The sequence below is a fragment of the Adelges cooleyi genome, unplaced genomic scaffold, assembly GCF_023614345.1.
Source record: "Adelges cooleyi isolate 19-005CV unplaced genomic scaffold, UGA_ACOO_1.1 ACOO_flye_CR_arks_rails_tigmint_CR_PRNA_9, whole genome shotgun sequence".
Classification (NCBI taxonomy): domain Eukaryota; kingdom Metazoa; phylum Arthropoda; class Insecta; order Hemiptera; family Adelgidae; genus Adelges; species Adelges cooleyi.
The window spans coordinates 17,871,336-17,894,850 of NW_026096579.1; the positions used below are offsets into that span (position 1 = coordinate 17,871,336).

The window sequence follows — 23,515 nt, forward strand, 5'->3', positions numbered from 1 at the left end:
AAACTAGCGATTAAAAATTAGTATACATGCATATAGTAAGTTGACAAATGGCTGTATTTGTTTTGCCTACCTATATTATAACTATTGCAGTCTCCACAATTATTATAAACACCTGATGATAATCGGGCCGTGACAAAACCAAAGTAAATACAAACGAATTTATAATGGTAAACGTTATATTGCAATTCATTGTGTGTATTAACCAAATGGAAAGGCCCCCACATGCTAACGGCTATTTGCATTGTGTATGTAACATGGTTTACACTGAGTCGTGTGTTTTTTTTTTGTGCTGCGTTTTTTTCTGTATTGTGCTGCCATCGTCACAGTCGTCAACAAAGTAAGATTGATTATTGCATTATTGCATTTGATTATTAGTTATCCGCCCAAAAGAAAACATATTTAGGACATTATTGCTTTGATTTTTGTTTATGAAATCAAATAGGTTTACTGCCATAGTTTGATAATTGGTACTCGGTACGATTAATTTGATATCCATCAACAATGTGGTGATGATATTTTGCATTTAATAATAGTTTTATGTATATTTAAATTTCAGTTTGGTTTATTAGCGAGATTCCAAATTTGCACATATTTTATTACATATTATAAACAAATGGGACTATTTCAGAATTGATATTTTTCTTATACTTAATTGGACATATAAAATATAGCGTACCTAAAAACAAATCGACTCTAATTTTGTCTATTAATTTTTCTTTTGGTTTTCGCTGAATTTGAAATAGTTTTTTTAAGAGATAAGTTGGAATAATTTTTCAAACTAGAAAAACTATTAAAGCTGTACTATTTATCCAGCTAAATATTTCGACCATTGCTTAATAACATTACAGATATACACACACAGTAATAACTAATAATTTGTGTTAATTGCCAAATTAGGTAAGCTAAGCAAAAGCGAAACCTATAGAATGACAAGTATTGAAAATACATACACACTAACGAGACCGTTTAAACAAATACTAATTGCGACAGTCATTATGGTCATTGGTCAGTTCTTATCAGTTATCACTTATCAAACTATCAGTTATCATATTAAGGGTTCTCAAGATTATAAAAAAGCGCAATTCCAAAGACAAGCAATGTCATTGGATTTGTATAATAAAATATACTGTATTAATTATTACGGGTCGCGCGACACTACCGTGTTAATTATGTATAAAAAGTATAATATTATTCACCACGTTTTAAAATAATAATATTATAGTCATGTTTTTCTGCCGAGAAAAATAAGTAAGTAACAAAAAAAAAACAAAATGGGATCAAAGGGAAAATCAATATAAATATAATATTAATAGAGAAACGTTTCTAAAAGACCAAACAATACCAGTGACTAAATACATTGTTATCTACCAACTAAGCGTAGTGTAAATAATATGTAATATATATTTTTTTTCATTTAAATAATCGCATCGCCTTTAAGGTCGTTCACAGCGCTGATGCGTTTGCATTGTATTCTAAATAATATACTTATACAACCATTTACATTTTTCTTTTACACATTATAATTATTTTGTTTCTACACATTAGGCCTGAAAGTTTGGTCTTGGCCTGTCTCATAATATTAGTCATTTATGGCAATAAAATTAACATAAACGTTTTCCATACGAGCGCTGTGACATAAATGAGCTTGTTGTAATTAAGTTATAAACGTTAAAAATGTGGTTTTTTAAATAAGTGAAGTGGGCGAAAATAAATTTAGGTACATTAATTTTATTGTTTTGACCTAAAACTGTTAAATAGACCTTTCAGACTTTAGTCATTTGGTTGGAAATAGTTTTTAGACGCTGTCGCCAATAAAATATTTAATGCAATAATTATAGTTGATTAATATAATATTATAAGTAATTTTCAATTGAAAAATGTGTACCTAAGTTTTTTTTATAAAACAAATAATCGGTGACTAATTTTTTTTGTTTTATAATAATTTCCACCGTTTTTACTACGTTCGCCGCTTACACAAATATACGGTTGAATTTGTTGTTTTCCCATTATGCTGTTTGTGTGCTTTTTGACCCTTTTGGGTAATGCCAGCAACAAAACACATGATTTATCCGTGTGTAAACTTAGTATAATATTTTTTTGGATAAATAAAACACTACCCGAAGAACAATAGTCAACTTTATTGTGGTTAAATTCGCGAGGATGCGCATTATGAAATGAGCGATAACACAATATCGTTAAATATAAATATATATATTATATATATATATATATATTATAGTCGAGTGTCTGGTAAGGTTCCAAAAATAATTTTTCGTATGTAACCTTGCCGAATCCGTGTGTCTTGTTATAATAGTATTTGTATTATAAAAAAAAAAATAGTATAGAATGTCTGGTGTGTTGGCTTTACGCCGAACCTGAGTATGCCCCAAATTCCAACCCTAAAGTTGGTAAAAAAAAAAAAAGAACATCTGTTCTAAAATCGGCAAAGAAAATATAATACAAATCTATACTTGGAATAAATGAAAACATTTTCAAAACGTACAAAATACCGCAAAACTGGTGTTTTTACAACTTTGAAGGTAATTAAAAAAAATAACTAGACGTGCAAGAGAAGTTCTGAGAATTTGTGAAAGAAAAAAATTTTGATAAGTATATAGTTTAGTTCTTGTCCCAAAATCATGTTGTACATTGTTAACATCATAACAAACTGTAATGCAATCAAACAACTTTTTATTATATATCTTACCTAATATCTTTCATTCCAATAGACATCTTAAAATTCTATAACTAATCTAATAAGTTGTGCAACTAAAGTGTAGATCATGAGTCGTCATTAAATTCACTGGCTCTGCACCTAAATTTAAACTAGTTTTACCTATGTAAAAATCAAAGAAATTTTATAATGTAATCAAACATTTATTTGTATTTAAATATATTCTGTTTTTTTTTTGTGATTTAAATATAAATTAATTGAAATCATTGTAAACATATTTTTGTTATTCTAAGACCAGTTATCAATTTATTAGAACAAAATCGTCTAAAAATCTCATACAAAATAATTTTAAAAAAATGATTTGTTGTCTACACAACACGTTAAAAGTATCATAAATTCGTGTTTGTAAGTACATATATTAAGCAATGGTTTACAAAAAAAAAAAATATATATATATCTGACACTGGATCATAGAGTAATAATATGCACTGGGTGCTGATTAAGTGAGGAAAACCGAAAATCCTATAAAATTAATGTCTTGTGAATGAATTATGTTATACAGTGGCCAACAGGTTATCTATTATTTAGACTACCCTAAAGAATGACTTTTGGTTGGGGATTTGATTTATATCTAGTTACTATAGAAAACAAAATTGAGCTATCAGCCAGCTACCTATTATGTAGGTGGTGTTATACTAATATAATCGATTACGGTCCAATGGTCAGAATAATAAACATTATCTATCCCTGTTATAATATTATGAATAAATTATACCTCAAAAATCAATAGTGAGGTGATTAGGACTTCAACACGTATAAATGCATTGTAATTTATACATAGGTTACATTTATACATAGGTTTTAGTAATACCGACTAACCCATCCATTAATGGCCAGTAGGACATTGATTAATATTAAACAATAAGTAGGGTCGGTCATCATATTGTCTCTCACTCGACATTTTGCTATGTAGCTTACTAGAGGCTGTTTAATGGGAAATTGTATAAACATTAAAATTCTACTTCAACATAATAAACTAATAAACAATCGTGGTCATTTTCTAGTTTCTACTATAATAAGCTCAAATTCAATTACACTTTTGTCAGTGTAGGTCATACACTTACCCAGAACCGTTCTTAAAGGAAGAGGGTAAGACTTCGCCCTTCAGGTTGTATTGTGAGTGTCGCGTTTGTTTGAAAAAAAAAAAAAAAAACATAATTTTAGTATATTTTAATTTTTACTAATATCTAGTAATATTTTTGTATCGAATCATAAAAACTGTCTACAACAATTCATGAAATAAACAATATTTATTGCTACAACTATAGATAAATAATTATTAGAATTATGCTCGACTCTACTAGAAAGACCCGTGTGAAAGTAGTTATAATGTTCTTTTTTTTCAAAAAACAACTTAGCATAATATATATTAACTATAAAACGATAAGATTTCGAATCATTGTTTTTCATAGGCCTAATGTTAGTTGTGACACGTTGTTCGGCGACGATTTATCACCCGAGCAATTACTTCGGTGGTTAACTGATCCGTGTCGTTATGATAAAACCACGGCGCCGAAAAAAACCACCGAAAACCTGCCTATCGTCATATCCACTAGGATTCACGTTTACCATTTGACATCTGCTTATACTAGAAATACAGTAAGTACACAGTGTTTTATATTTACGGTATCTATATTTTTCGTCACTATAATTTACTAAAAAAAAAAAGAGTATCATTCGAACTTTTTTTAGTCCTTAGTCCTCTAAAGCCCACACTCTCAGATGCTGATTAAACCCTGCGATTAAGTTTAAAATTAGTGTTGGGACTTAAGCGTCCCAACAACTTGAAGCTAATTGCGCCTCTGGTACTTACCAATTATGGACATTCGGCAATCGGCATACATAGAGCAGTCCAGCAGTACTCAAGTACACAGTACCTCCCAGTGTCTTCTCAATATTCCATTGTCCTAAGGGGGATATACAGTCTTTGCAAATGCAAGGTGTTCCAGCATAAAAGGTAAGTAATAGGTGATTGGACATCTGGGGGACCCCCAAATAAGCCCCCCGTTTTAATTTTTTTGAAAAGTAAAAAATTAAAGGTTTCGACAGTTAAGTAAAAAAATAATGACCTAAAAAACAAAAAAATTATTTCATGTTATTCAGTGCAAAAAGCTCACCTTAAAAGAGGGGTCACATCATTTTCAGGCCCTTTCGGCCCCTAACTCAAAAAATGATAAGATAAAAATGATTAGAGACCAGAAATAAATGATAAGTGATAAAAGATATATGCTAAGACATAATTGATAAGAGATAAAAGAAAAGAGATAAATTATGAGAGATTAGAGATAAATGATAAGAGATAGGTGCTAAATGATAAGAGGTTAGTGATAAATAATTAGAAACAAGAGATAAGAAATAAATAATAAGATATTAGTGATAAGAGATAAATGATTAGAGATTAGAGGTAAGAAATAAATGATAAGAAAAGTGATAAAAGAAGAGTTAGGGGCTGAAAATGATGTGACCCCTCTTTTAAGGTTAGCTTTTTGCATTGAATACCATGGAATAATTTTTTGTTTTTTTAGGTCATTATTTTTTTACTTTACTGTCGAAATCTTCAATTTTTGACTTATCGAAAAAATGAAAACGGGGGGCCTATTTGGGGGTCCCCCAGATGTCCAATCACATATTACTTACCTTTCATGCTGGAACATCATGTATAGTTCCCAGCAGCTTTTATGAATCGCGATCAACTGTCAAGTCTAAATGGGCAAATGATCAATAATGCTTTTAGTAATAATTATACCAAATGGTGGTTCTGTTGAACGTTGATATTCAAGGATTTTAAAGTGCGTCTACTTGTGCAATTCCGATGGCGAGATATTCGACTAAGCTACGGTTACTTGACTTCGAAAGACGTGGCCGAAGTGATCAGCCGCAGAGGTTTTCTGGGACGCATTTGGATACCCAACATCTACATAACGAACGAAAGGCATTCGCTGACAGTTGCAGACATTACCGACGACGTTTCGATTACGGTTTTGCCCGACGGCTACGTTATGTTCTCGGTCAGGTACATAACGCGATATTTTATCAATACCTGTGCTGAGATGGCAATAGTCCTACCTAGGTACTTAAATGGCAAGGCTAATGTAAAATTTAATGTTTTTTTGATAGACTCAAGACGTCCGTGTTCTGTTGGGTGAAACTCGGTAGATTCCCGTTCGACCATCAGCAGTGTCATCTGATCATGGAAAGCTGTAAGAATCAATGTGATCGCATGTACCTATATGCTAACAATAATTATGAATCGCAATAATCATTAGGTGGAAATCGTTAACAAGTGAACGGTTGTCATTGTAGTGTTGGCCGACCAACCTTTTATTTTAATCATTGATTGATCATTGCGAGCAACACTGCGTTGCACTGGTCTGTGTAAATTAGTAGTAGATTGATTTAATTTTGTATCCCACAGGGAGGTACGACGTCAAACAGTTGATCCTGGAATGGGAAATGGTGTCCCCGGTAACCGTGGCAATCAGTGATGGAGTGCCTTACCTGACCGAATACAGGCTGCTGAAAATAATACCACATGACGCTGATTACTACATTGAACCCACCGCCCTTAATCCGAATTCACGTTAGTAAAAGTCCAAATTCATTGGGTTTAGTATTATGAAATGTATGTGTCGCACACTAATATTGGACCAAATTACAAAAAAACTTACAGTGTAAAATATTATCTGATAAATTTACGAGGGACTTTGTTGAATAGGGCTCACGCTTTTGTTTTTAGTCGGCAATGAAAGACGTTTAACATTATTTAAAATTGTAGTTTATGCATCATTGCTGACCTCACTACCACCGTTTTATGACGCTTCTGTGAATTAAATTTACATGTTATTTTTTTAAACTGTTCAGCGTATCGGTATTCGTCGTTAACGTTGACATTCCTGTTGGCCAGAGAGTATGGATTTTACATTATGGACTACTATTTGCCCGGAGTGCTTCTGGTCATACTGTCTTGGGTTTCGTTTTGGATGGCTCCGGACGCGGTACCTCCTCGTGTGTTGCTCGGTGCGTTCGAACCACACAATTGTTCAGAAGGTATTTAATAGAGGAAAGTAGATATATAAAAATGTATGGGTTTTTTTTTTCATTATTCACAGGGTCCAGCACTATGCTCACGTTTTTCCAATTGGGAGCCGAAACGGGTTCTAATTTGCCAAACGTGTCTTACATCCGTTCAAACGACGTCTGGTTCATTGTGTGCACCGCGTTCATATTTCTCTCATTGGCCGAATTCGCTTTTGTCAACATGATTTGGCGTTACGGGTAAGGGAGCATTGTGGTTAGCCAGATTGATATTTTACATTTTTTTTTGCAACTTAAATTTCAATATATGCTGTGCTTTGACCCTAAAAGTTAGACTTAGATCTGTATTTGGCATATAAAATTGCCCATTAGTATACACTTATTATTCAACTGTTTCTTTATTTTGTATATTGTATAGTTCAAAATCAATGTTGGCTATCTCTACGACAATACTATTTGTTTTGATCAGGGGGTAGTTTTAATGTGTTGCAAAAAGTAGAACTAAAGTCAGTTTGCCAAAATAGAAGAAAATAATTATCGTTCAATATATCGTGGTGGTAAAATATCAATGATAACAGTATTTTGAAAAAATATTGTTTTTAAATTCGATAAAATATATTAAATTTATTATTATTAATTTCTGTATAAGTTATGTACGTTTTAGCTATTTATTTGTATTAATTAACAACAATGCCTAGTTGTTTTATTTGTTCAATAATAAAGAATTTTTTTTCCATTATGTGGTCATACTGGTTTTAGACCTACTTTTTACTTCATTCTTACATACAAACTAGTATATGTTAGTTCATTTATTTATATTATTACTCTATGGTTTTGATGTTTTTTATTGTTGCATTTTCTGAAATAGTTTTTTTTATTCCAATACTAATTTAAAAACAAAATTTTTAGAAGTTGAATTGGATTTTAAAAAAATGATAATATTAATTATGATATTTTTAATTGTTAATATAACATTTTATCATTTTTAACATAATATGTTTGCAATCGCCTCAAGTGTTGGAGCTAACGGATTATTATGTAACGTTTTGTTCATTCGATTCCACAGCCATTATCCGGTTAAGTTGAAAAACAAGTCAAACACACAAATGTTGAAGTCGTCGATCAATCCAAACAAACTGGCGAAAAACAAACAGTCGCATAAATACGGTTCGGTTTTAAACAGGCGATCAACCAAAGTAAGTAACGTATTTTTTAAGATCTTTTTTTTGGGAATTTTTGAAAGGTTGTATTGTACATAATAATACTATCCTTTGAGCAATCGTGCCATCTGGTTCTTTTTACATTAATGCGTTGCACGCGCCAAAAGGTCGTTTCCAGATGTCCCACGCGAGAATATAACAAAAAACACTTTATTATAATATACAAAGGGACAAACGTTGTTGTTGCAGCTGCAAAATTTATATATTATTATACTCACGTATATAGTTATGGGTACAAAATAAACGACGGTTAGGAAAACATATTTGACCGTGTGGATATCAGAAGAAATAATTATTGTAATTCCTTCCAAAAACGCGTTTTAAGAACCGAGAACGCGACAGAAAATAATGTGCCCGTTTTGTCAAACGATTGGTCGCTATCGTTTAAGGTTGCAGTATAATTATTATTTTAGCCCGGCCATAAGGAATACAAATTTAATAATGGGTTTTTATAAATAATTTTTAGCTTCGATGATAAAGCTGAGAACTTGTTGTTTTTACAATGATGTGTTTTTATTTACTTTTGTTTCTAAAACGACGATTTCTTCTAAACCGCTGAACCGATTTTTTCATGCGGTAGTTCTCTAGATTATAACTTGTTTCTGGAAGTAACTTTATTGGACCATTAAAAAGTTTACCTCTTCCCCTTCAAAATCGGTGTTTACACCAGTGTTGCCAGAATTAAAAAAATGGGATTAACGTACAGTGTCTTCAAAATTACCGTAATGTACATTCAATTACCGTACACGAAAAATTTCACACAATCTTCGCGAATTATAAGTCAATAATCATTATATATTTATAAACTATTTACACTGATTTAGTTAATAATAATTATTAGGAAGGTAGGTAATTAAATGTTAAGTAAAGTGACTACCTACGTTAAAGATGCTAGAAACCAATCCAGTTTAATACGATTAATAATTATACATTTTTGTCAACATAAAAAAAACACGTGATAACTTACCTTGGTAATTTTGAATAGGAATCTCTCCATTTTATAACGATTTATGTACTATACATAAATGTATAAATGTAATGTTAAATTTGTAATGGCTAAATGGTAATGAAATTTTAAACAAAAAATATGATAAATAATAATCAACACACGTAAATCTAGAACGAATAACGCACATAAGGAAAACCCATAAAGGTTGGTATTATCCAGCGTTGTTGAATAGTACCGAATAATTTAAAAATAGACCGGTGTTTGCTGCACGGGCCACGACTGACGACATAAGTAAACATTAAACCTAAAAGCTTATTTAATTTTTTGTCAATTGGATCTTTATATCGGATACCAAATGGTCCAAGGGACCACACTAAATCGACGTACGGTATTAACTTTGCTACCGAATACCGTATGTAGTATAAATTTACCGTGCAAGTGCGGTAATTAACGTGCGTCTGGCAACACTGGACTTTACACCTTCATTGGGAATTTTTGACATTAATCGTCCCTGTCGCGGTGGTTTGGCCGTTTTGCAGGGCCCGACCGTGTTGGACGCAGAGCTTCCGTACACGATGGAAATGAAAGCGATGGGCAAAGTCAAGTTCAAAGTGTCCGAAGAGGCCGACCGGCAGTTACACGGTGGATTGACAACGACCGCTGAACACATCGCCGTTTGGATCGACGAGAAAAGCAGGATAGCGTTTCCCGTCGCTTTTGTCCTGTTCAACGCGGTCTACTGGAGTTTTTTGTGGGTTTAAAGCAGGGGGTGGCAACAGTAGTTTTAATGTGTTGCAAAAAGTAGAACTAAAGTCAGTCTACTAAGATAGAAGAAAGAAAATAATTATCGTTCAATATATCGTGATGATAAGATATCAATGATAACAGTATTTTGAAAAAATATTGTGTTTAAATTCGATAAAATATATTAAATTTATTATTATTAATTTGTATATAAGTTATATACGTTTTAGCTATTTATTTGTATTAATTAACAACAATGCCTAGTTGTTTTATTTGTTCAATAATAAAGAATTTTTTTTCCATTATGTGGTCATACTGGTTTTAGTCCTACTTTTTACTTCGCTCTTGCATACAAGCTAGTATATGTTAGTTCATCTCTTTAAATTATTACTCTATGGTTAAAAGATTTTTTTTGTTTTTAATTTTTTTTTTACACGGTATTTAAGTTAATATTTTTGTGTACAGTTTTTCTTATAACAGTATGATCACAGTGTTTTTCTTCCAAGTCGATGTTGTTGAAATTTACATAAAAAAATATTGTTATAGTTCGTTTTGTCTTATAATTTATTGTTTATCAGGCGTCGGTATTTAAAAATCGACTAGGTACGCAATTAACCGTGACACAGAGAGGAGAAACTATTGTGATCTATAATTATTCGAATTTTTAGTTAGATAAAAAAATTATTTCAAGGAACTAAATAAAAAAAAAAAATGTTAAAATTGTTTTTGTTGTTATTTATTATTTTAGTGTTTTTTTAAATACATTTATATTTTTAGAATTAGTTTTGAGCGTTTGTTTTTGATTATTAAAAACAGTTAAGTTATTATTGTTTTTTCTGAGATTGGAAAATATAATTGTTTATGTTCTATTTACAAAATTAATTTACGTTTTGTTCTAGGAACAATCTTGCTTCTAGATTTTTAATTTAAGAAAATGCAGTAATATTTTAATATGCATGTTTTTTTTTTAATACAAATTAAATAAAATGTAATCCAATAATAATACACCTGGTAAATATGGTCTCTTCACCTGCGTATTTTTGGTCAAAATCAATCATTCTACATCAAACATACTGTTCCTAAGATTTAAGTTTTGAAAAAAACATGTGAAGAATTCAAACAATTTTTTAGGCATCGATCGAGGAAAAAATATTATTTTATTTTTTGTTAAATAATTATTTCAGTTTAAAAAAGTTTTTCACATTGAAATAATGAATTAACTCAACATATTATTAAAATTGTGCCACAATCGATGCCTTAAAAATGGTATGAAGAACTCAAATGTTTTTCCAAAACTTAAATCAGAGTATACTGAGGCAAGTTCTGTCCGAATTAGAAACATATGTTTTTATACAAAAGTAGATCCTATATGTTATAAAATTAAAAAAAAAAATTAAATATCAAAATATATCCTTCTTTTCTTATGTACGTTTAAAATGTTTAGCGTAATGTTAAGATTTAGTGAAAAATTGCCTATACAATGCGCCTTAGAAAATGCTAGTGTTGAGGCCCCTTAATAATTATTAATAAGGTATAACAATAATTTATTTTTATTTTTTGCCATCTTTTTCTTTTGATAAATTCGACACATTTGATAAAAATTTGATACATTATAATTAATTGACACAAATTATGTTGTTTATTATGAAAAAAAGCAATAAAATGTACAAACATAATTACCATACAATATTCCTCCATCACCTAGACTTTGGCATTATAATAAAGTTGAGTTCAACCGTCGTATTCGTTTTAATATAATGAAATAAATAAAATATAATAACAAAAATATAACAAAATTGTATTAGACAAAATAAAAAAACTAACGCTTTTATTTTTATTATTTTTACAATCAAAAAAACACTTAAAATTAAACAATATAAATAGAAAATAACACTCGCTAAATATCTGTGTATATATTTTGTCATTGATTAATTAATAGTATAGTATAGTTGTTGAGTAGTTTTCAATGATATTTAATTTACATGATATTGAATTTGTACAAGTGTATTTGAAGCAGAAATATATATATATATACCTATTTTATCTATTTATCCAAAAAATCCAACCATTCTTCTTTAATGTGAATATTAATTTAATTTAGTGTTATTATACGTGTGGTTTTCATAAAAAAGAAATAATCATTTAAATCACAAGTTTAAAAAAAAAAAAATAAGTCTCAAAAGTAAATAAAAATTAATTAATTAATTATATAAAAAAAAATAGAGGAAAAAACATTGTCATAAAACGAACAGTGTAAAGTATAATATTATCTAGTTGTTGAAATTCAATGTTTACAGCGCATATTATTCAAAATCAGTACGTTGGCCTGTATAAAAATTGAGCTATTTTCAACTTGTATAAAATATATTATATTCGGTGAACGACTTCTTAGAATTTTTCGTATCATTCGTTAATGGGAAGATTGTCGCTTGCACTGAAAGGGGTACCGTCAAATTGTCTTAGGTGAATCTGAAAATAAAAAATAATGTTTTTAACATGATAGGTATGCACTATTTACAAGACTTGAGGTTACTCCCACTTGGATGTCTTGACTAGTTGGCCAACGTTTCCGGAACACTTGCACGTTCCATTTTCAGGGCTGTGGTTCGATGTTGCTCGTACCGCGCTCTCCTGCAGACTGACCGATTCGCTTTCGGAAACCGGTGACCAAACGGAACGAAGAGAGCCGGAAATACAGCAAGAAACTATTGATAACGGAGACGTAAATCAGTCACGCGGTAGCCGGCCAAGGTGAAGGGGCGTGGCCGTAGAAAACAGCTGGCAGCAAGAAATAATTGATAACGGCAATCAGTCATGCGGTAGCCAGCCAAGGCGAAGGGGCGTGGCCGTAGTAAACAGCTGGCAGCGGCAAGAAGAAGCGGAGAATGCGGTGGGGGGTATGGTATATAACCTATGCCCACGGAAGCGAATCGGTCAGTCTGCAGAAGAGCGCGGTACGAGCAACATCGAACCACAACCCTGAAGAGGGAACTAGTCAAGACATTCAAGTGTGAGTAACCTCAAGTCATGTGAACATAATACCCCACTCAAGTTTCAATAATTTTTTAAATGATAGGTATGGTTTTTAGGCTAGGGTCAACCAACAAAATTAGTGGGTTTTAAGATTTTTCGGGCCACGATAAATGCTCAACTATGTCAATAAAATAACAATAAACAATACAACAATCTTTAGCTTAATTTACTCGATATATTTCCTAATTCTCGTTTACAACAGGTAAACGTAACACCCGCGCATAAGATTATATTATATTATATTGTACAATGCATTATAAAATTGTACATTATATTAATAAACTATATATAGCCTTGAAGGAGCAAACACACTTTTGCATTTATTATGGGTATAACCATATGAATACAAACTACATTTGTTTAGTGACGCGTCACTAAATCTGTACTCCTCTTTCTAACAAATTCTAAAATTATTGTCATGCTTCTACATATTTTCTAGATTAAGCTTAAAATTTCACGGTTTTTTTAATCTATCCCAATTTTTATTTTATTTAACAACTCGTGAAATAGTTGTGCACAAACGGTTGCACATTTCTATGATAAAAGGTTATCATAAAAAAACTAATATCTTTCCAGCTACGCAACGAAGCTTAAAATAGTAAACTCTACGACGAGAGCTACGGTTTAAAATTGCAATGGCACCTAGTTTAATTTATGAATAACTTGCAGTCTGTTTATGCACAACCCTTGGGCATGGCCAAAACTACAAGATTCGAATGAGGTGATATAAACAAACTCTGTAAGTTATAACCACCTTCGGAAGTAGCTGCTGTCTGGTCAGTTGTAAACATTTTCTCGTGGTAAATTGCCGGTAAATTTAGATTCAACCTATTTTTAGTTAATTTATTCTTGCATGATAAAACCCAAAAGCAAAGACAGAAAACCGTTGAAACTGACCTGTAAATGTAAATTGACTTCGTCGCTGCGACTGAGATACGGAAAATTGCCACCGGATTTGAGCTGTGCCAACTTGGCATCCGGATATTCTTTGTAGACTTTTTCTTTGACGGGTGAACCCAAGGCGTAATTATCGAACACGTCCATTATGGTGACGGTTTTCAAGCCTCTCATCAATGAGGTGTTGACTCGGCTGTTCAAACAGTTCATCGTCAGACGAGAGGCCAAGTCCGCTTGAGACAGTGACTCGATCTGAAAGTAAAACAATTGTGGACGACAAAAATTAAACGATCAAGTATTTTAACACTCACCAGTTCGACCATGAAATCTATCGAGTCTACGATTTGCGTATCATGATAAGCCTCTCTCGAAGTGAAATTTGTTAAAACCATTTTTTTCAGTACTATTGCGGGCAAAATCCAAAATCTAAGTAAAAATTATCGTTTTATTATGGTTAATGCGCAAAATGTGGGGATTTCAATTGCTTTTATTCTTCTTGTACCTCATCTTTACTCCAAACTATTTAACATCCTAGTCCTCGGGCTCCACTCAAAGCGCCTCCTAACATACATCTACCATCTCCGTGTTATTGTCAATAATAATCATAAGCCATATTTTTCCAATCACACTCAATCCACATTCATCTCCATTAATCATTACAATTACATACCTATGTAACTTTTTGTTCAAATCCAAAAAAACTTGACTACGCATTGGAATTATAAAGTTAATCGTAGTTGACGTGTGGGTAATATCTGTTTTAAACTGTCGTAGATCCTTCGAAAAAGTGAGAAACACTAGGAAAAGGATGATTTAGCCACTATGTAATAGCTGATAAGAATGAAGGAATTCACCATACTCACTATGGTGAATTACCATATCGTTTTGATTGAGCTCAAAAGAACCGAAGACAAATTCAATGGACATTCGATTACACTACTCAACCCAGCAGTGGGTTTATAACAGGTAATTCATTTTGGGACTTTGAGTAAACCGTGGCTTTTAATTTGGGGGAGGGGGGGTAATCGACAATTACTGCGTGTCTACGTCTATTTAATTAATTAATAATGCGATAATTACAGTACAGCAGCTTCTTTGTATTTAAAAATAGAAGTTTCCGTGAACGTATTGCACAGAAATAGAGACACGACTTTTGGTTGGTGTACAATCGTTGAAAACTCGACGAATTTTTGCGCCAAAAAACCACCTAAAACAAAAACATGACATCATTACTTAGCTTGGATGCATAGCTGTGAAGGTATTTTTTTCACAACGATGTGATTAATAAATTATCAGCCGCGAGTAGTCAGACTAAATTTTGTCAGCCACATGCAGATATAGGCATTGGTAAATTGGTTTCCAAATTGTATAAACTATTCTTTAGACATGAACCGTTCATTTAGAAAGAAAAACAACTTTTTTATCACTCTGATTTTTTAGGACTTAAGGTCTTTAAATAAGAATGGAGATAGATCTAGAATGGGGTAAAGACATAATACAATGATATCAAAAATCTTGAGTTAAACCCAAAAAAATCTATACAGTGGGGTCTAAGCATGGTGGGGTTTAAATTTGTCTGTAATCATTTGTTGCCGTTGGTTCCAATATACCGTAATTAACAACATAGTAAAACTATTATTAAACATCTGTTCACTGTTTATTCATTCTCGTATATCAACCTAGAATACGGTTAAAGTGTAAATTCTACCTTTTTTTTTTGGTTTATCCTTAACAAAAAAATGTTTACTACAAATTTTTAAGAAATTCGTGAATGTCTTCACTCTCAGATCTAAGTCCCAAAACTTTACTGAAAAAAAAAGAAATTAAAAAAAAGTTCTAACTCTTCTGGGGGAAAAGTTAAAAATTTTTTTTTGGTCAGTCAACACATATCTATAGACGTATATTTAAAGACTATTTGATACAAATTTGAACCGAAAAAAGTTATGGCTAGTGTTAATTATAAGCTGAAAAATATATTAAAATTTTTCGGTATTTTTCTTGATTGTGAAGGGTAAAGGCAACTTTTTAAAGTGATGGCTGTGTTTACTTTAGACAGATAATCAACCCTAATAATTAAAATACAATATTCTGCATATCTTTGCCATTACAATGTGGTTCCAAAAAAAAAAAATCAGATTTCGGCAACGATAACATTTATAAAATTAAACAATTAGAACAGTCATTATAATATATGCTCTGATAAATATGTATACATCTTACGGGAGTGTTATCTTTAACGACCTACGTGTACTCTAAGTACACAAACCTATTGTCTACCTGCGCCGAATCTTCAAATGTACCTAGTCATACATGTCTCAGAGGATTATTACAATAGTTATCTGTTTTATTAAAATAATTCAGTAGAACAGTTAAAAAAAACAAGACACCTCTCGGACGACGCCGGACAAGAACATGAGTACCAGTAAAAAAGAAATAGATTCGAGGAAATTTCTGGTATTTTGGTTGAGGTAAGTGACCATGTTATTTTATGCATTAAAATTAACACTCATTATCGTTGATGATCTACGAGGTGACCACCTTTTGTATCTTTCACGGCATGTTATAAATTGTCGTAGGGTTTGTGCTATTGTGTTGACCAAGAAATCAAAAATTCAATTTATTTTTGCCTTAAAAATTAAAAAACAAGCGGTAAAACGATTGTTTTATTTTTAGAAAAATGTGATTTTTGCGTTAAGTTCGAATGCGTTACTTTGTTATACTTAACTTTCGGGTATAAAATAAAATATACTTCATATTGAGTTTGCTGCTAATGATGGAATACTCGGATACTATTTTTGTTTGCGTTGATGAACACCTTCAAAGGGGCAAATTAAAAACCCCTTTACTAAAATTGATGTACTAATTTTGCATACTTAAACAGAAAAGATATTTCTTCTTTTGAAAAGTCTTTCAAATAAACACAACTATTAGCTCGAGTTTTTTTTTAAATGTATATTATCACAAAACTAATTGCAATTTTAATATAGTAAAATTAACCAATTATCATAGTCCAAATACTTGTTTTATTATTAAAAATAACTCGACTAAATTGTGTTTGACACCTAAATATCCATACATAGCAAAGGAAAAAAAATCCAATTGGTCGCATTGACAGAATTATTGTGCTATAACAGCAAAAAAAAAAAAAATATTATATTGCAATAAATCTGATAAAAAGAAAAAAAAAGACCTATACACGAGTTAATTTGTATTACTGTGATGATATTTTCATTAACTCATAGTATAATGTGTGAAGTTTACCTTTTTTGTTTTCAAATGGTTATTATCAATTTCTGTATTTCTTACATTGTCGTTAGTTTAATCAGTTAAAAGGACTTTCCGATAGATTTCTCATGACGTCACTGTTATTACGGTAAGGACGATATTGTCTTTAATTATAATCTTATAATTTTTTTTAGATCCAACATAGTTTGACATATTTTGTCAGTTTGCGTTTTCAATAATTTTAAAAAGCAATTTTGAAATATTATGTTCATCTTAAACAGATAATTTTCATGCTTACTAAATACAAACAAGCGATAAATGAAAAGTAGTCGCACCTCTGATTGAAGAACCCCACAAAATAACGTGATTAAATATATGATTTAAGAATTGTTTAGTTTGTTTAAAAGTACCAAATCACAATTGTCGCATTTACATTTCAGTCTCGGTGCTGCATCGTTTAGCGTCCACGAGATCAGAATTATAAAACAACTATTGATAAGTTGCATGAAGATAATTTTTCTTTAAATTACTTATTATTTAGATTTTTAAATAATACTTAATCAATTAGATTTATGTTTGCCTATTTTAAAAAGTCTGTATTTCATGTGTTGTAATTTTTTTATTTAAATAATTAAAACAATTTTAATCTCGACTGCTAATTAAATACTTCTTAGTATTTTGTAGTTTGGGCGAAATGTTTTTTTTGTTTTTAGGTAAGTAATTAGTACATTACCACACTTTTTAAAAATAATTCAACTTTTATGAAATTACCCCAATCCAAAGTTTTCAGATTTTAGAATAAACTTATAACTAGTAACTACTTGAACATATTTTTAGGTCACGAATTTGTTTATTAAATTGGAACATCAACACAGTTTTTGTACAATGCTGATTAAAAAATTATGTACAAATCGTTTTAAGATTTTCTACCTAAACGTGGCGATGCGCATATGTATTAATAATCGGTATGGTTAATTGAATATTGGAATCGGTTAGTTTATATTATTTAATGAGCATGTTAAACATTATAATGGCAATGTTATTTTGCTTATAAGATGTTGTAAAATCAAATTGATAATTATAGAAAATTGGAAAAAACGCGAACAAAAGCTAAATTTAATAAATACTTTTTGATACAGTCCAATCGGCAATGTAAGATTTGTGTACATGACGAAAATAAAAAAGTGTAAATATTAATTTATACTGTACTAAACAATTGTTACCTAAGGAAGCGCCAAATAGGTGTATGTTTTTTATGTCCATATGGTCTAAAAGCTGCATGAATCCTTCGCACCATTCGGTTACGCTCCAGTAAGGCGGGTTTTCTGCCTGTAAGTGAATAAGTACAAGTATGTATTTTTTAACATGTAAAAACCTTTCGTGTCGACAACTTACCGATATCACTCTATAACCTTTTGCGCTTAGCGAAAGCAACTGTTTGAAATATATTTCGGCCGTGCCACTGACCGGATGCAGGAAAACCAATGGGGTTTCGACAGATCGCGGTCCCGTATCGTACACTCGCCATCCCTAAACGGTGGTACGGACAATACACAAATAACACAAATTTTAAGTTTATACAAACAGATGGTTGTTTGCGAGTTGCGTAATATAATTTTTTGTTGTGATGGAAAAATGAAAAAAACAAGCTAAAAATATAACCTTGTTAGACGCGTCGTCCAATAAGATTTTCTTGAGCGGCACGTTACTCCTGAAGCTGGTATACTCGGGCGATTGTGCGATTCGACTAGAATAACTCATAATGCTCTCAAGTTTGTTCAAGTTAAACGGCGTACACGTTCGTTTAACGCATAGAAAACAATCGGAAAAACAACTTGTTGCACAACCGCGGCGAGAGTTATACGAAATGAAACAGGTATGTCGGCGTTTCGCGTTATCAATTTTCCAATATGGTTGCCGTATAAGAATCACTCGGCCGCCCAAGAAAACCGGCGGCCATTGCATATCGGTTATCACGAATGACCGACTTACCTGTTTACAAAGTGGTAAATGCTTGGCCACGTTATCAGTGAACAGACGTAAATACTGATAAGAGTTCTCCTTTAACCCGTAATCTAAGCATTTCAAAGGTGTTATCTTTCTTTCAACGGTAGTAATTAACGTTATTAGTTATTACAATTTGTTATTGTTTATTGTATCGACGTGACGTCGTACCATTATCAATAATAAATTATGTAAAATCATTATTTTTTTAATAATATTAATTAAAATACACAATCATTATTCTACCGGTATTCTTTCATATTTTGATTTTTATGTTTCACCACTTGCATAACGAATTAGTGTAGTTCTGAAATTTTAATTCCATTAAAATATGGATTTAGTAATCGAACTGAACAACAAAAGTGCCGGACGTGATAGAATAGCGAGGTATAATAATATGTTTGTAAATTGAATATGTTTTTTATTTTTGTAGTACCAATTATTTTTAATACATTTATTGTTATTGAAAAGTAAAAAAAAAAAAAATACCAGGCTAATTAAATCGAAAAAATACAGTACAATTATGAATAATGTTAATTAACAATGGCGAATGTGTAAAACTGACAATTAGCACAAATTTTAATTCTAAAATCGTTTCAATATAAAACTGTAGATGGTAAAATAATTTTGTAGGTATGCAACAAATGTGTTTTTAATTATGTTTTTTTTATTTTCTCTATTAAATAAGCTACAAATTTTGGAATTTAAAAGAAAGAATGAATCGATTATAATTTAGTGTATTAAAAAAAAAAATTAAAAATTATATATTATACATAATATATAATATAATGTCATAATTCCAAATTAGGATATTATTTTATAGCGAAAGCTATTTTTTTTTCATATCCAATTTTTATTTACTTTTCAATTTTTGTTACAGGTTTTTACAATATGGTTCTAAAACAGCGTGGCATTATATGGAAAAAAAAGATATCAACATCGATACCATTTACAAGATGAAACAGTTAGAACAGTCATTAGCGGCGTTTCGAAAGTGTATGGTTACTTACGAGTTAATCGCATTTGTCGTTTGTATCGATAACCATATTGTAATTTTTTCTTTCAGTGTTACGATTTGGTCGCTTCATAGATTCACTGCACACTGCCTTGAGGACGGTCAACCATTCAGATAAGACGATACGTTTTTGTGTGACTTTTTCGAAAATAGCACATTCGCTGTACCTGCTATGCGATCATTATTTGTGGTTAGGAAAACAAAATTTTATTCAAGTGAATGCCACCAAATGGAGCCAAGTGGCCAACAAGTATTGGCTTCTGTCCATAGTTTTAAATCTCGTCAGGGACGTCGTAGAGCTGAACAGGTTGTTGAAAGCGGTATTGAAGAAAAAGATCTTAAACACTCTGAGTCGAAAAGTAGCTCCCAGGGACGTTTTCACCGGTGAAGCGATCCAGTTTGTGCGCGACCACAAAGACTTGTTAATTGATACCGTGAAAAATGGCTGTGATTTGATGTTACCTTTGACCAATTTGGGTATTGTCCGTCTTAGTCCGGGCATAATCGGCGTCGCCGGCATGGTGTCGTCCACACTCAGTTTGTACACGTTGATCGATCGGCGAGCAAAATTATCATATACATAAAATAATTTGTGTGTATTATTTTCAAACATTGCCATTGCCGTGTTTAAAGACTGTAATTGATCAAATTGGATGATGTTATGTAATAGTTAAGACATTGTGTTATTTTCATGTTAATTATTTTTATATTTTTTATGTCATAAAATGGTATAACGTGTAACATATTAAGACTTTTGAACATTTAAATTTATTTAAAATGTGTTTTATTTATTCTTTAAGGCAGGATTAGAAGGATATATTATATGTATAACTACAACTAGTTTTATACTTAAGACAAAAAACAAATGTTTAATGTAATGGTGTAAATTAATATTTTTATGAAATTTTAAATGTATTGGTGGAATTTGTAAAAAACTATTAACGTTTTAAGTATTAAAAAATATTGTAACAAATGTTATTTTGTCGCACGTTGATTTTTTTTAAGTTGACGAAAATAAATTGGGCAATAGACTTTTTTTATACAATAAAAAAAAAAATGCTCAATTAAACTTATTTTTATTGAAAAACTTCATAAATTGTTATTAGGAACAAACTAATGTATTTAAAAGGTTAACAACATTTTGTTTGTCATTTATTCTATTAAATTAAAATTTTATTTGTACGACAACAAATCGATACGGCACGTGAAGGTGTTGAGTAATCGAACCCAAATTTTCACAGAATTATTTATATCATATAGAAAAAATTAGGGGGGTGAGTTATTACAAACAAAATTCTAAAGTAAGGTTTTTTTGAACCACCGACCACCCTAATATATACATATAATTTATTGAATATGAATAAATAGTAAACCATAGAAATACAGAAATAAAGTATTTACATTTAGCTATAGACAATAGATTTATTTTGGGTTGTAGTCGTATTTAAACACTGTTTTGTTACCTAGAATTATTTTTTTTACTTAAAAATTTGCATAAAACTATAAATTTTGTGCAAATGGCACCGTAAGTATCAAACTAATATTATACAAGTGATTTTTTATACAATTTTACAGGTTAACAAAAGTTTATTTTTATTTAATTACCTTTTTTAAACAAAATAATTATTGAAACCAAAATTTAATATAATAACTAATTAAGTAGTGTTATTTTCCAACTATTATTTATTAAAATGTGTAGCTTCTATTTTAGAATAATTACATTAACATTTTTTCCAATAAACAAAAACCAATAATAGTAAATTCAGTCACAATACTAACGTTACTATGAAAATCTCTAAAGGAGGACGAAAAAAAAAATGTAATAACTATATTATGTATAATAATATAGTAATACTTCGTACAATAATTTGAGAACAAAATATGCGTTAAAAGTTTATTTACCTCGAAGTTGAACTTTCATTTTGTAAAATGGATTGTGCAAAGTATAGCTAATTACAGTGTAAAACGTTAAATTTTATTTTTATAAAAAAATGTTTTAACTTGAGCCAAGTGTTGTTTAGGACGTACGACAGCTGCCCGGCTGACCTTTGAACTCTGAAATGATAGAAAAATCAATAAATGGTATTAGTTTTAAGTTTAGATAGAATGGCATTTTCTCGTAGAAAAAATTTGTATTAGTTGAAAACAATACCTTGAGGCCTCTACAAATTAACCTAAAAAAAAAAAAAAATGAAATCATATGGTCAAAAATGAGTAAAACTACATTTTTCCTAAATATTGCCTATACGAAACTCCTTAAAAATGGTCGGTATCGAATCTCCTTAAGGGGACGTCGTATCGTTATTTATTAAGAAGTTGGGTATAGGCAATTTTTTGCAAAATCTCAATTTAAAGCTTAAATTGTAATTTGTAATTATTAGATCAGTAATAAGAATTGTTTTTAGGCAGTTAATTTATTTTTCGGCCTATCGCAGTATCTTTGTCATTGATTTTAAATATTTTTTTTTCATCTAAACATATGTTTTCCAATTCCAAAAACAAGGCTTACTGGGTGGTAGAGTAAAAAACCCAATTATAAATGTTTTAGGTGAGAACTTTTTCTATGTTTTGTTGGAAACCAATTTTCGATAGTTGGTTTGGATATGGAACAATATGGCATATTTTAAATTATTCAAATGTATATATTATATCTTAAAATTAAAATCGAATTTTTAAAATCTAATTCTAACAAAGCATAGTTAAAGTTCTCATCTTTCAAACAATTTATAATTTATATCTCATTGCAGACTTCATTCCATTGGAAACACATGAGTACTATTTTGGTGCTATTATTTTGAGGTGCGACGTCCCCTTAAGGAGTATGTTTAATATGGACATTGTGAATGTTTAATACATATTTTGGTACGCTGAATATTATGTCGTTTGAGTAAAGTATTAAAAAAAACCAACCGGAAACGTAATAATTTATTATTATTTTTTTTACATTAAAAATACAAGGTGTGCTGAGTTTTCCTTGTTGCACTGTTGTCTGCCCATTTATGGGACCGTGCGATGTAAAGGCATATAGAAAGAGATCAACGACATCTGAACGTCGTCCTCGAAGACCAATACATAGTAGGTATATTATATTAATGGTTTCCACGGTATTGAAACGTTTCATGTGCACCTTTCAGGCATAGTGTGTGAGTATAATATGCAGAAATCAAACAATCCTAAATCGCAGCTAGATGGAAATCAAGTCAAAGATGGCAAAAAACTAAAAACGCTATGAACTTAATATTGTTTGCTTCCAATCTATACAATATAGTCATCGATACGGTCGATTTGTACTTTAAGGGGACGTCGCACCTCAAAATAATAGCACCAAAATAGTACTCATGTGTTTCCAATGGAATGAAGTCTGCAATGAGATATAAATTATAAATTGTTTGAAAGATGAGAACTTTAACTATGCTTTGTTGGAATTAGATTTTAAAAATTAGATTTTAATTTTAAGATAATATCTACATTCGAATAATTTAAAATATGCCTTTTCTTTATGCCATATTGTTCCGTATCCAAACCAACTATCGAAAATCGGTTTCCAACAAAACATAGAAAAAGTTCTCACCTACAATATTTATAATAGGAGTTTTTATACTCTAAAACCACCCAGTAAGACGTGTTTTTGGAATTGGAAAACATATGTTTAGATGAAA

The 23,515-nt window shown here is 30.8% G+C and overlaps 3 protein-coding genes across 6 annotated transcripts; 2 read left to right on the plus strand and 1 right to left on the minus strand.

Annotated features, from left to right (window-relative positions):
• The first annotated feature begins 254 nt into the window (after positions 1–254).
• On the plus strand, positions 255–9,861 carry LOC126846289 (pH-sensitive chloride channel 2-like). The gene is made up of 9 exons (XM_050585581.1): positions 255–337; positions 4,147–4,333; positions 5,515–5,747; positions 5,852–5,934; positions 6,150–6,314; positions 6,596–6,781; positions 6,844–7,009; positions 7,836–7,965; positions 9,478–9,861. Exons 1-9 carry the CDS (start codon positions 255–257, stop codon positions 9,697–9,699), a joined length of 1,455 nt encoding a protein of 484 aa, XP_050441538.1. The 3' UTR covers positions 9,700–9,861.
• Positions 9,862–11,298: 1,437 nt separating this feature from the next.
• Positions 11,299–18,711, minus strand: LOC126846724 (maspardin-like). Its single transcript, XM_050586500.1, has 7 exons — positions 18,500–18,711; positions 18,233–18,367; positions 18,061–18,166; positions 14,693–14,819; positions 13,924–14,038; positions 13,613–13,864; positions 11,299–12,151 (listed from the first exon to the last, which is right to left on the minus strand). Exons 1-7 carry the CDS (start codon positions 18,596–18,598, stop codon positions 12,086–12,088), a joined length of 900 nt encoding a protein of 299 aa, XP_050442457.1. The 5' UTR covers positions 18,599–18,711; the 3' UTR covers positions 11,299–12,085.
• LOC126846725 (peroxisomal membrane protein 11B) lies at positions 15,953–20,722 on the plus strand. Of its 4 annotated transcripts, none has more exons than XM_050586503.1 (3): positions 15,953–16,080; positions 19,722–19,837; positions 19,908–20,722. In XM_050586503.1, the coding sequence occupies exons 1-3, from the start codon at positions 16,025–16,027 to the stop codon at positions 20,438–20,440; spliced, it is 705 nt and encodes a 234-aa protein (XP_050442460.1). In that variant the 5' UTR covers positions 15,953–16,024; the 3' UTR covers positions 20,441–20,722. The 4 variants fall into 4 exon arrangements, with proteins under 4 accessions (XP_050442460.1, XP_050442461.1, XP_050442459.1 ...); XM_050586504.1 differs by lacking the exon at positions 15,953–16,080 and adding an exon at positions 16,912–16,985; XM_050586502.1 differs by lacking the exon at positions 15,953–16,080 and adding an exon at positions 18,942–19,228 and having other exon boundaries at positions 19,908–20,719.
• Positions 20,723–23,515: the final 2,793 nt, after the last annotated feature.